Raw genomic sequence first — 13,658 nt, forward strand, 5'->3', positions numbered from 1 at the left:
TTTCTGCAACGCGGGAGTTATGTGTATTCCAACATAGCTGGTCTTCCTGTTGACAATAGAAATTGGGGCGCCAAGACATGTGATCATCGGCAGCCCCAGAAGTAAAAATTATGCTTCCGAAATCTCTTGATGGCGATTCCGCAAAGGAGGTAGAGACCCCACCTCTCCTGTGCCAAACATAGCAGAAGCCCTTTTTAACAGCTACGCCGGACATCCTGCGACCTGACCAGAGGTAACCTGTTTTTCACTCAGGGTTCATGATATATAAACCTCAAGTCGGCACAGAAAAGTTTCACAATATTTTGTATAACTAAACACGGCAAATCAGCCCTTTATCTTTCATTTATATATTTATATAGTCAACGGGAATAAAAACTTGACCGTATTTGGCTATTTAGTTTTGGACACCGAAAAGCATGATGGGTAAAGAGGGCGGGGCAATTAACATTGAATGCTGCCATTGGGCGCTACATGCACTCGAATTAATGTTGCATTCAGGCAATGTGGGAAAGTCGATTACATGGTTACAATCGTAATCGTGAGATTCTGTGAGATTCTTTCAAGAGCGATTACAAAATCTTGACAGTTTTTCGACCTCTCCCTGAGCCTTACATAGACTACCAAATTTAATTGAAAAATAAAACTTTGTTATATTTAATTTTATTATATACTGTTTACGCTGAATTAAAAGTGAATTACACATCAATAGAAAGATCATAATACTGTGGTGTGTGTGTGTGCGGTGTTCGTGTTCTCTGTTGCTCAGATTCCCAGGCACAACTTGAGGACATTAACTAAGTTATCTGAATAGTAGCATATACGATCATATACATTTAAGTATTGCAATGATCTTTTATGATGTTCTCATAGCTGAAGAAAATACATCTGCTGAGGCATCAGTAATATTCTAAAGCTAACCTAGTGTAATACAGGTCCTAATTCTTGGTTTGGATCGACCTCACCAACAACATTTGTCCAAATTTTTACCCTAACTACCAGAGGCGGAGGCAGACATTTGAAACACCTGGGGCTTAGCCCTAAAGGGTAGTATGCATGTGGGATTTTTTTTTTTTTGGGGGGGGGGGGGGGGGGGGGGGGGTAGAAATGACTGAAAGATTAATTGGCTCTGTTTTGAGTTTTGTTCAAAAAAGAATGACTTCATATAGGGAAAAATATATATCACATCTGCAGGACACCTTAAACTAGTTTTTTAATTAAGCAGCAAGGCAGAACACAGTCGGGGCTGTATCAAGACACGAGGACTAAACCCCAATTCAAGCAGACACAGAACTGATCCAGAATTAAAACAGGACTACAACAGTTCAAAATCAGGACTACTTAGGATTTAACCAAAACAGAACCAGAATCAGAACTAGATGATAGTAGCACTAAAAATCATCATAGACCTGCACTACACTTATTTTTTAATTCTACCAAAGTACACCATTTAGATTGAGAAAAGTTTTTATAATTATTTAGCCTTGTTGTTCAAACAAGCCTGCATAACTTAATAAATATAGAATTTGAAAAATAACAAACCTAAAAAGAAACACTAGGTACGAGATACATGAGTACCTATGATACGGTCATACTTTTGGTAAACAACCATTTGACTAACATGTCTGTCTCACCTGCTCTTGTTCCATCTCTGTTCTGTCCTCATTCTCCTCTCTCTCCCTCTTTGTGCTGACAATCATCAAATATACAGTTGAAACCAGATATAAACCAGATCAAAACACAAACACTTTTTTAATTGTAACATCAAATCAGACTAAATGTTTATTTTTTTAGGTTGATAAATATAAAAAACATATTTGTTAACTTTAAGAGTAAAGAGAGAAATTGTCTATTTCCTAATTGTAAATGGCACCAAATTGTATTCAAAATTGAGCCACACTTATGGAGCTCCACAATTCTTTTCCTGGTGTTTTGGTTGACAGGCATATAAGGCAAAACACAGGCTCTGTGTTTTGCCTTATATGCATCCACAGGTGTGCCACCAATTTACTCACATGGACTCAACTAACCTATCAGAAGCTTCTTCAGCTCAGAAAGGAATCGTCTGGAGTTTTCTTATTAATTAACAATAAACTTAGTGTATATGTACTCCTAAATTTGATGAAAGTGATAATAAATAGACAGCTCTGTCTGTCTTTATTCTGACATTTAACTAATTCAAAAGATATTTCAATATTTATTTATCCAAAACAAAACAAGTTTACTCTAAATTGATGTTGTACAGTAAAAAAAATGTTCTTGTGTTTTCCATAAAGTGTATGTAAATATCTGGTTTCAACTGTGAATAAACTGCTGTGTATTGAAATTCCTCTTGTTTTGCATAGAAATATACTGAACAACATACAAAGCATAATATATAAAATAACATCTACCAGAGTTTTTTCTTTGAAAGAAGCCCCTTATGTCCATTCTTGTATATCAGTACATTACTGAAACCGATTTATTTAGCCGTGGAGGGTAACAACTGAAAATATGAAATAAACATACATGTAAGCTAAGACTCTCTAAAGAAACAGCATTGTTGTTGTTCGGCTTTTCATTTCACCATTTGTTGATTCACTTCAAGAGCAAGTAACGTAATATGGGTCAAGTGATCAGTTTGATATCAATCTTTTGTGATACACCGTCATATTTACATTATTTGTACAGTACGAATGATTTGCTTTGGTACCTGGTCAAACTTCAGTTCTCCTCTGTCTGCCTCGCTGCGTTTCTCCAACAGCGCACTTGCAGGCAGCAGCTCCCCTCGCTCAGTCGCTTCGTGTCTGAGCTCGGATCATACCAATATTAGGGGGGATTTACGCACAGTCGTAAATTCCCACAGTGTGCACTATGTGCTTCGAATATTGTGTGTAGTTTTTGTTTTATACAGTTGTCAGTCAGGCATCTAACTATGAAAAAATTACACTCCAAAAGACCCCGGGCTTCTGAAAAAACAACCCGGGCTTAAGCCCAGTAAGCCACCCCCCGCTCCGCCACTGCTAACTACCATAAATTAATCAAATCCAGACAACGATGATGGTTCTTAAATCTGTCAGAAGAGGGCGCCAAATCTTTGTTAAGAAGACCATCCAGTCCAAACAATATTCAACGTACATCTATTTATTCATTTAATAACCAATATCCCTTATACATAACATAAAAATAAATAACATTTATTCAGTAATACTGTGGAACATGACCATCGGGGGATCAGAAGCTGTACTGCTTGATGTTACATGGTAGAGAAACCCTACCTGTGATTATTTTGATCAGTTCACTGGATATGACACTATTAATTACATGGGTGATTTGTTTCTTTTTTCTTTCTTTTTTTAAATGTTCTTATTTGTTTTCTTTCTAAGACTGACGAGAGATAATTGGTATCAATAGCTGCTTTTCCACAACAGGAACAACAGTGACTATGACCTTTGGATGGTCATATGTTGTCAAAGTAAGGAAAAGGGAAGAATTATTTTACCGACCAAAAAGTCCATACACAGAGGCATGTAAAAAGCGTTGGTAGTACTTTTCAAAGTTTCAGTGGGCTACAAGGGGGTCGGGCTTTTAGAGCAGGACATTTCTGATTGGTTAAATAGAATATTTGGAGCATTTCATGCTGTTAGTCACCTCTGGCTCCTCTTGGCAATAGATGTTTGTTCATTATGTTCCATGGAAATAGTTGGTTACTGATTCTAAAGCCCAGTTTGAGGGACAAGAGAGAGAGAAAGCAGCAGTGGTTAAGTCAGTTAGAAGAAAAATGTGTACTGGAGAAAAAAAGGTTATTTTCTTTTTTCCTTTTCTTTCTACAGGTGTTAAAGTCTAAAGCACAGATATACACATTCTCTGTGGTCAGTAAAGAGATAGAACTGCCATGCTGTTAGCTCAAAAAGTTACTCTTTATATCGTATTCCACAAAGCTGCTCACAAACTAAAATATAAAAATGTTAGGTTTTGGCTTAATTGACCAAAAAATAGTTCCAGAACGATGACTCCACTTACATACACAAACTGAAACATTGGTGAACTTTATGAAGCTAAATTATTGGGCCAGAATTGAATAAAAAATTCAATCTGATCTTCTACTATTTATGTTCCTATATAGAAAAATTAAACAGAATTTTGGTGATATGTTTAAAACATAAAAATAATTTGTGGAAAGTAAACAGGAGTTAAACAGCACAGCCAAGGGTATGCACAGTTTGTAAAGCAAGACAAACTAGTAACACAGGCTTTGATAAACTGAATAGAGCTACCGTTTTCCTTTTTGCATTAAAAAAGATGCTAGAATAGCTTTGGATTTCAGTTTATTATACCATACAAATAATGCTGAAGCTGAATCCAAGTGTAATATAGTAAAAAGTGATACTAAACCAATAAACTAGTGATGCTTAAGGAACGATAGGAAGTATGTTTTTTACAGCAAAGCTACATTTAAATCATACATTCAACAAAACCGGCAGAATGAAATATATCTATTTAAAGATAGAATAATTTAAGATTATTTGTCTACATGTGTATCCCTTGGAACACATTAGATTGGCACCAAAAGTCCAATATTTAAATCATTTTTCGGGGTTTGGAAAAAGTCAAAGACAAAAATTACGATTTTGTAAACTAAGTGCGTGTCTGCGACACGATTCAGCTTAATGTCTTCAAACTATGAAGTCTGTTTGCTCAGAAGTGTTCGCTGCTTGGTGTTTTTGCAGTTCATTTGTTGAAATAAGTCAGATGGAGGCAGTCATTATGCTAAGCTATGCTAACTGCCTCCTGACTCTAGAACACTAGAAGATAATGTCGCATCAGTCTTGTCATCTCACTGGGAAAGAGAGATTGGAAAGAAAACAAATAAGAATGTTTCCACAAATTGTTTTCAAAGAACACAGAGAGAAGCTAGAGTTGGACAGAAAGTTAGTCATTCACCTTCATTGTAGTAATATTACTACTTACAGTCACTGCAGATGTATTGGTATAGCTTGTAAGATTACAAATAAGATGAAAATGAATCATATTTTTTGTGCTGTTGTTGATTTATGTATATATAGGTTTTCAATTGGTCTTTTTATCCCATAGATTCAATCTTTTAAAATAATACTTCTTCCTGTCTTTCCAGTGTTTTCCTCCCAACTACATGAGTCTGTAGTCGTCAGTAACGCTCACAGCACAGTGCTAACACACAGTATTATACAATACAATGTAACCCTGTTTAGATTAGAGGCAAAAGTGAGAAAGGTAGTTGTACAGACTGGTTGGTTTTCATTCAGCACGATTTCAAGGCTTGCCACCCCAACACTGTATTCCTCACCTATACCAAGAACTCAAAATGATAACATTTGATTGTCAAACAAACACAGACTTTCACCAGGGGAAAAAAATGCAGTTTGAATTAGTGCAAAACAATAAATGAAAAATGAAAAGGGATTGCAGAAATGAGTTAGAATACATTCCTTGTCAAATACTAAGCTGCAACCACATGATGTACATTTTATTAACTGGTTCAGACAAATGAAAAAGAAGTGTCAGACTGGTCACATGAATGATAAGTAAAAACATTAGAATGCATATTTTCTTGCTGTTTACAGTGTAGTGTGTGTTGCAGCAAATTATTAGCCTCTAGAGCCTTAAAGGAATTCATGATCCTCTTTGTTAAAGGTATTCACTGCAGGTTTTGGAAGTCATGTGTGCAGACACCCAATCATTCTCCATTACAGCTGAATAAAATCTACAGTACATTAGTTAGTTAACAAACAATGTGAGCAAGATTAACTTGCACTTCTTAATTATATATAGGTTGGTAAAAATTCTGCTTTTGAACATTGATAAAAGGGATTTCCTCTGTTATACTTATATAACAGGTCTAAAATAAAATAGCCTACTACTGTAGCCCTTAAAAAAAAAACAACATTTAATATTCTTTAGGATTTTGCTGAAAAGATAGTGATATGTGGGGGCCAAAGAGGCAAACTAGGCTAACTCAGCATGAAGACTGGAAGCAGGAGTGACAGCTATCACAATAGCTAGCGATACTAGCACCTCTAAAATGCACAGCTTATCTTCCTTGTTGAATCTGTGGTTAAAAAAAGTCTAAATCATTTTTCTTATTAATAATTCAGCAGGGATTCTGGAGGGAGTTTTTGAGTGTCTCCAGCCAGCAAAGAAAAACTAAAGTCACAACAAAGATTTGATCATAATTTGTTAGCTACAAGGAATTTTAGTGACTTTGGGTGTAGGTATATTGCAGCTCCGAACTGTTGTTTTAGAATTATATTTATGTGCATAAAATCAGCGTGAGAAAATTAATAATGGGAAATTCCTTTGTCACATTTATATAACATGTCTAAAAACATCATAAAAAACACAATAACAACAGGACACTTACATTAGTGACTTTGGAAAACAGTTGCGTATTAACAACTTAACTGGTTGAGTGCCTCCAGCTGTTGAAGAGTAATAGATAAACTTGGTAACTACAGGTTTTAGTGGCTTTTCAGACATGGTTTAAACAAGAAAGTGCCAGTTTAGGGAACCAGTAGACAAGAGGTACAGGAAAAATACACACAAACCCATTTAGTTGGTGTTCAGAGGGAGGGGTTATAAGTTGTTAATTGAAATTTTGTCTGTTACATTTTTTGACAACTGTAACTGTGTTTTATATAGCTGTCCAGAACAAAAACAGACAACAAATGCTCCCTTTGTTTGATTCTGTTTTGATCCAGCCACAGAACATTACCAAGGGCCACCACTGTCCCGCAGGCTGCACTTTGGCAACCATGAATGTAAGCATAAAATTAATTTGCTTAAACATGTTACTACTCTCAGTTCTTTATGCTAAGCTAAGCTAGAGCTTTTCTCTAATTCTCTAAGCACTTTTAAGGCCCTACAAAGAATTTTATCAGGTTCATTTGTACAGCAAAAAGAAAATGAAAGAAAAAAAGTCAGAAAATGCAGCTAAATCCTTTGTCATGGTTTCATGACATGACATTTGTTGGGCTGATGGCCCAGATAAGCTGAATTAAAGCCAGTTTAGAGGCCTGCAATAAACATATCAAAGCTCATTAGCTTTTGCTGTGCATATCGTCTATGTCTATATCAATGGGGCATATTTAGACTTTAAACTCCCTTTTCTCACATTGCCACTTACTGCTATTGTGAATGTTGTATGTTACACTTAGTCTAATTACAATAATCTATGTTTATGTATACACTTTTACTACAAATAATCTCTACCTTTTTACAAAAAAAACCCAAAACATTATTAATATATTCACAGAATGGTCAAAGGTCAATTTGGCATAAGTGCACACACAGCTTACAGTAGCAGGAGGAGCACATTGATTTAATATGGTGACACTTATTGCAGAGTGCACTGTGTCTGTTCACACTATGAATTAAATAGCTTTCAGTCACCTTTAGCTCTCATCTTTATAGATTTAACTATTATTTACAATGTTACAGCCACTTAAGACTGCAGGCAAAGCATTGCACAAACTTTTGACAAGTAGAAACCCATAATAGTACCATATGAAATGTGGATGATGCCAGACCATAATAGTCCATTTGTACTTTCTTATGCTCAGTAGTCCTTTAGCTCCATTGCTATGAAAAGGAGTACTGGCTACACTTTAAGCAACAACACCTGATCACATTGGCATGCTTTCTTTTTTTTTTTCTTGAGCAAGATGAGGCTCAAAACAGCTCGACTCATGCTACATCATATCAAATTAACAATACAATACTTTCCCAACAGGTACACATTGGTATTTACTCTTGCATCCTGATTGAAAATAATCCCAGTGGTCTGAAAAATCAACACAGAGAGGGCACAAAGCACAAGGTGAGGAAGTGATGGATGGTGATATCACAGGGTGCTAAGCCTCAGTGATTTGGTTTTGATGATCGGCTGTGAGACAAAGTGAGCTCTTGGTGTGATAGGATAGTGTTGGAACACAAAGACTTCTCAGTCAGCAGTGGCAGCTTTTTTCAGCTGATGGAGGGGCCAACTCCTCTTCATCCTCTGCAGAGTAGAGAACCTTGGCAGTCAGGCCGCTCTTCACGCCATCCCACCCATCACGGGTGACGATCTCCCCCATCTTCATCAGCTCGTAGATGTCCCTGGTCAGCAGCTCAAAGGCCCGGTCCACATTGCTGTTGCACTTGGCCGATGTCTCCACATAGCGAATGCCCAGCTCAGCGGCCAGCTGCTCTGCCTCATCCCTGCTCACCTTCCGGTCCTTGTTGAGATCACTTTTATGGCCGATGAGGATGTAGACCATGTGGTGAGGCAGGATGTGCTCACTCACCTCCTTGTGCCATTCCCTCACATGGTCGAAGGTTTTACGATTGGTGAGATCAAAGACAAGCAGGCCACCTACAGAGTTGCGGTAATATGATGTTGTGATAGACCTGGTGGAAAGACACATTACTGGTGTTAGAAACCAAAGACAAACATCTCTAGACTTATAACTTCTAAATGTCTTGGACAGCTCTATGAACTTGGATGGTTCCTATCAGTTCACTACCCTTATACTGCTGTTTGTAACATCACAATATGAGTTTAATTTTTGTGGTGGAAAATTCATATCACTTGAGGTAAGTCCAAGTCCTCTCTTAAGAATTGCCAAAGCAAGTCAAGTCAAACCCTGAGTCAAATCAAGTCTTTGAAGAAAAGGGGTGGCTGTAGCTCAGGAGGTAGAGCAGGTCTTCCAGTCTCCATGTCAAAGTATTGTTGAGCAAGATACTGTACCCAACTTGCCTGATGCGTTTTTCGGTGTGTGAGTGTGTGTAGGTGAATGGGACATGTAGAAAAAAGCGCTTTGAGTGCTCAGTTACAATAGAAAAATAGTCATAGTTCCCGTTAATCAGTTTATAGAAAACAAACTTGAATATTATAGCCAAAGTGAAGCTCAAATGTCAAGACAGCGGAAACTAAGATAAGATCAAGTCCCATTTGACACAATCCCAAATCAATTTTCACACACTGTTTTCCAAGTCAGTCAAGGAATGTGGTTGCATGCTCTCTTTTAAGTCTTTCAACTGTCTATTTGCAAGCTAACCACTTAAATGACACAAGAATTTCCTTTCAAAGCTGTGTTACTGGTGTTTTACATTAGTAAGACTCATGGAGTTACATGTGTGCTTTAGCTGGCCTTGCCATTCAGATGAAACTACTTATTGAGACAGTGTGCTCAATATGAGGGGAGTTAAATATGTTAAAACTGAAGCATACTTAATAAATTGTGTAAATTGTGTACTTAAGTGAATTGTGTCAGGACCTCATTTATGATGGTAATATATCACTGAATGGCATTATACATAATTTGATAATAAATTTGGACCTCACCCAACATTTGGGACTTTTTTGTGGTCAAAGTCCGTGAAATGTACAGGTCTAATAAATATATCCAAGTCATATTGCTATGGAAGGTCTGTCTCTCTTGGCTTCTTAAAACAATTTCTGTAATTTTATGAAGTCAAAACTTGCAATGTGAATGCTTTTTTTAACGTTTCATACATTAATGTGCCTAATTAAATGGAAACTAAACAATGCCATCAAGTGAAATAAAATACAAAAACACAAAGGATCCTTTGGGTCATAACATCTGGTGCATGATACTATTCTATTTATGAAAATATATGCACATACAGACTCTGATCTCTGCATTTGATGCTTTAAAAACCACAGATTCTACAGCCAGATAGGCAGAAGTGAAAGACAAGTGAAGTGAAGCCTGGAGGAAAACACCCTCAGAGGCTTCAAAAGGGAAAGCAGATCTAAGAGCTTCTCCAGATACAGGAGTTCTTTAAAGGAAATGATCCGTGACAGTGGGCATGAAAAGCAGAGCAAGCAACAGGATAGATGAATGAAAACAACAACAACTAGATTTGGATCGGGACTTGTCATCCCCGCGAAGGCCTGGAAATTGTATATGAGGGAATCAAACTGGGGCCTTAAAACGAGGAGGCTGCCCATCATCCATGAAAGCATGATGTAAGTCGCCGTGTCCTGTTGTTATACAGGTCAGGACATCGTAATATCTTCTATTGGCCTCCTTTCTCCGCTGTCTAAACTCATTTCATTACATGCTAACGAGACGGGAAAATGGCCCATATTCAATTTAAAGGGACTGAGAATAGTAGCCAAACACGACATTAAACCGAGGCCTCGAAATTATTTATTTAAAAATCTCTTTGAAGGACTATGGCTGTATACATATTTAGCTCAGATATATTCTATTTAAGATACATTTCACCTCACTATACCTGAATCGTTCCTGGCCAGCCGTATCCCAGAGCTGGAGCTTTATTTTCACCCCGGGTTCGATGTCAAGCGAGCGGGCATAAAAATCTACCCCGACCGTCGGGTCCGCCACATCGCTGTAAATTCCATCCGTGAAACGCTTCAACAGCGAGGACTTGCCCACTGTGGAATCCCCGAGTAGAATGATTCGGAACTGATATTGCCACAAAATATCCATGGCATGACTAGAGGGAAGATACCTGCGGAGTGAGTGTGTGTGAAACAAAGCCCTGCGCGCGGCGTGTTTACATGGAGCCCCAACTGCTGCTACTGCCTTCTGTTCAGGAAGAGACGCGGAGCACAGAGCGGCCGCAGCAATCATGTGATAGATTTACCTATGCTCTACTAGTCGAATATCACTCCAATAAACCCGCTACAACCTCATCTGGCCTGTGTGTGTTGTAAAAGAATCTTATAGGGGGTTTAAAAGCAGCAAAAACAGAACAAAATATCTATATGAGGTCCGTCTTGGGCATGTTTTGCACAGAGTTTCCTTAACCACCCCAATTTATTTAATATATCGTCCACTATTGATATCACAAAACCTAAAACACGCAGTGTGTTGCTGTCCGTGGTTCTGAAGTAGCCTATATTCACTTCCGACGATGGTCTGGATTTACAGCATATTTCTCTAATTGCACAGTTTATTCTGTGCCGCTGTACTCTGTGAAAAATGCGTGGCTAGTTAAGTGTAAAACTCTATTGCCTGAGTCTCAGTAAACTTCAATAAATACAGCAGGCGTTGCTTAAAAAAAAAAAAGAAGAAGGAGGAGGAGGAGGAGTGTGATACTACATATCCCACTATTCAACCGGTCCGCGTGAGTAATGCGCGCCAATCAGCGCACCGCTGCCGGACCTCAGAGTGAGTATATAAGAACAGCGGGCCTTGCCGCTTTCTCTCTTCCTCCTGTAGTCTTCCATGTGAGCGGAAGTCCCCAAGAAAGATCTATGGTAAGCTTTATGCTGGTGTTGTCGATTAGTAAGGTCATGTGTCCAGGTATTTACATTAATTATGCGCAGCTTTTAAATCCAGTCCATCTTGATACAGAACTCATTATTTAGTTATAACATTAATATAGCGCTTTTAACGTAAGTGAGTGAACGACCTTACGTTAGCTTGTATCTACAGCCATAATGCTTGACTAGTTGATACTTTGGGATATATAGTATAGTCTTGTTTTTATAATCAACACTTCTTGCTGACTTGTCATAGAACTGGGAACTCGACAGTAGATATACCTAGGCTTTAGTGACCATGCTAAGGGTTAGCTATAGCTTAGCTTGCTGATAGCTTAGCTTGGACGCTAATGGGTTTGTACCACGTGGCCAGGGGCGGATCTTGAGAAATTTTCTTAGGGTGGCATGGAAATCAGATTAGGTGGTTAAAATCAAAGCCATTTCTTTAAACGCATGCAGTTGTTACATACTTAATTATGTATTATATATGTCATTATGCAATATTGTTTTAGGATTTGTTTAATAATTGTAGTTTGGCTCAACGTGTTAATGCTAGCTCATTTTAATAAACATTAGCCTTTAAGGCCTCTCACGTTAATAGCATTTATGTCATTGTAACAAACTTAAACTACCCTTAGAATCAAAATTAGACTAGGTGCAGTTTGTTATAAAAGGTGATGGCACAGGCAACTGTTTTCAACATAACTAATCTTTAATCTTCTTTATTTTGTCTCTAGGGTCTATTTGAAATGGCAGTTCAACCTTGTTTCCCAATATGCAGAATGCAGGTGAGTCTTTAAATTAAAACTAGCTGTCCCATCGTGAAAAGGCTCCTATCGAAGCCGTTCATGCTCCCATGTAGCAGTGAACGGTCAAAAGGAAGCCGACATGAAGACTTTCACCGACGGTCGCTGTTCAGTTTTGAAAATAACTGCTACAGCAACATTTAGGGGAAGGACATTGATCAGTGACTTATCCCAGAATTAAATGCAAACTTTCAAAGAAATGTAAGTGATTTGCCTTGTCTTCCAACAGGTACTGGGTGACACCAAAGTTGCAAGGCCAAAACCATCAAATGAGAACACAACATGCAGGTAACTCTTCAAAATATTTCCGACAATCCTGGCTGTGATGACAAACTTGCCCTCACTGATCTAGTCTTGATTGAGACTTATTCTTCCTGAGCCACATTTATTAAAACTTGATGGGATTGACTGACTTTAATCAATGTTTGTTGGGGCAAAACGACTAACCAAATTTTCTTGTTAGGTGAATGGAGACCTGTCATTCGTAAATGAAAACTGCTCATTCAGGTAAGAGTTCACCTTTTACTTTTTGTTTTTTTTTAAAGGCCACTTATGTCCCTGTTCCAGCATGCTATCCTAAGGGTCGGCGCTTGTTTGTAGCTCCAGGCTCTCCAAGTGCATGCAAGAAAACAGGGTGGTCTTTGACTGCTGTGGCCACTCTGTGCCATCAGCAGCCACTCAGCTGTCCTACAGACATCTGCTAGAAAAATAGACGAAGCTAACATGCAACTTGTGATCTCACTTTTTTCTTTTTAAACTTTAGGCGTCTATCCGCTTGACCTCTTGGTGTTGCAGAGCTGTAACAAAGTGCATTCACATCTGTAATTTACAGGTATGTTGATGCTGAAATTGGTCAGTGGTTATTTTGATCTATGATGACCTTAATACATTGTTGACTTCTGGATGAAGCTTGCGGATATGGGACTGAGATCAGTGCATAATGAGAATGTTTACAAAAAGTTTCTGAATTTGGCTAGCCTGAGGTGTTTATTTTTCAGGTATGGTGCTACGTTCGGAGTGACGTGACATTTCCATGAGAGAATTGCTACAGAGTTTCCGGCTAGGTACAAACACTACTGAAGAAAACCAACTTGGATCGGAGCTTTCTTGTAGCTGTGAAATGCATGAATCAGTTGACCTGGCTCTTTAACCTCCTAAGACCTGAACTCTTCCATGGCATGCATTTTTAATTTCTCTTTGATATTTGGACTGATTGGGACCTGATGAATGTAAAAACAAAGAATTGCCAGATTTTTTTTTTTTTTACCTAATTTTTGTTTCTAAGAAAAATGAGAGGCACATATGAGGCTATTCATATAAAATCTCAATAGAACAGTAGCAGTACAGTGTCCTCGTAAGTGGATATCAGGCCCTTGTAGCGCAAAATTTAGTATTTTGGTCTAAATAAGCCAAAATGTGACCTCCACATATGTGGACGCCAGGTCCTAGGAGGTTAAGGGTTGAACCTAAGAAAATGAACCCTGTATGTGTGACAATTGCAGATTGTAATAAAACTGACTTGACTACCTCTGGAAACCTGTCTGTAACATGATCAAAAGAATGGAGACATTGAACTATGCTACAAACAGTTTGTAGCACAT

At 38.1% G+C, this 13,658-nt stretch overlaps 1 protein-coding gene and 4 non-coding genes across 5 annotated transcripts; 3 read left to right on the forward strand and 2 right to left on the reverse strand.

Moving 5' to 3' along the window:
* Positions 1 to 63: 63 nt before the first annotated feature.
* LOC135933375 (U11 spliceosomal RNA) lies at positions 64 to 196 on the reverse strand. Its single transcript, XR_010573748.1, has one exon. It is a non-coding gene; the product is annotated as a U11 spliceosomal RNA (small nuclear RNA).
* A 2,908-nt stretch (positions 197 to 3,104) lies between these two features.
* On the reverse strand, positions 3,105 to 10,671 carry rab42a (RAB42, member RAS oncogene family a). Its single transcript, XM_065471332.1, has 2 exons — positions 10,258 to 10,671; positions 3,105 to 8,400 (listed from the first exon to the last, which is right to left on the reverse strand). Exons 1-2 carry the CDS (start codon positions 10,614 to 10,616, stop codon positions 7,959 to 7,961), a joined length of 801 nt encoding a protein of 266 aa, XP_065327404.1. The 5' UTR covers positions 10,617 to 10,671; the 3' UTR covers positions 3,105 to 7,958.
* Positions 10,672 to 12,076: 1,405 nt separating this feature from the next.
* On the forward strand, positions 12,077 to 12,214 carry LOC135933362 (small nucleolar RNA SNORA16B/SNORA16A family). Its single transcript, XR_010573733.1, has one exon. It is a non-coding gene; the product is annotated as a small nucleolar RNA SNORA16B/SNORA16A family (small nucleolar RNA).
* A 407-nt stretch (positions 12,215 to 12,621) lies between these two features.
* LOC135933370 (small nucleolar RNA SNORA44) lies at positions 12,622 to 12,752 on the forward strand. Its single transcript, XR_010573742.1, has one exon. It is a non-coding gene; the product is annotated as a small nucleolar RNA SNORA44 (small nucleolar RNA).
* Positions 12,753 to 12,921: 169 nt separating this feature from the next.
* LOC135933377 (small nucleolar RNA SNORD99) lies at positions 12,922 to 12,993 on the forward strand. Its single transcript, XR_010573751.1, has one exon. It is a non-coding gene; the product is annotated as a small nucleolar RNA SNORD99 (small nucleolar RNA).
* The last annotated feature ends 665 nt before the right edge of the window (positions 12,994 to 13,658 follow it).

The sequence above is a fragment of the Pelmatolapia mariae genome, linkage group LG22 (assembly GCF_036321145.2).
Source record: "Pelmatolapia mariae isolate MD_Pm_ZW linkage group LG22, Pm_UMD_F_2, whole genome shotgun sequence".
Lineage (NCBI taxonomy): Eukaryota > Metazoa > Chordata > Actinopteri > Cichliformes > Cichlidae > Pelmatolapia > Pelmatolapia mariae.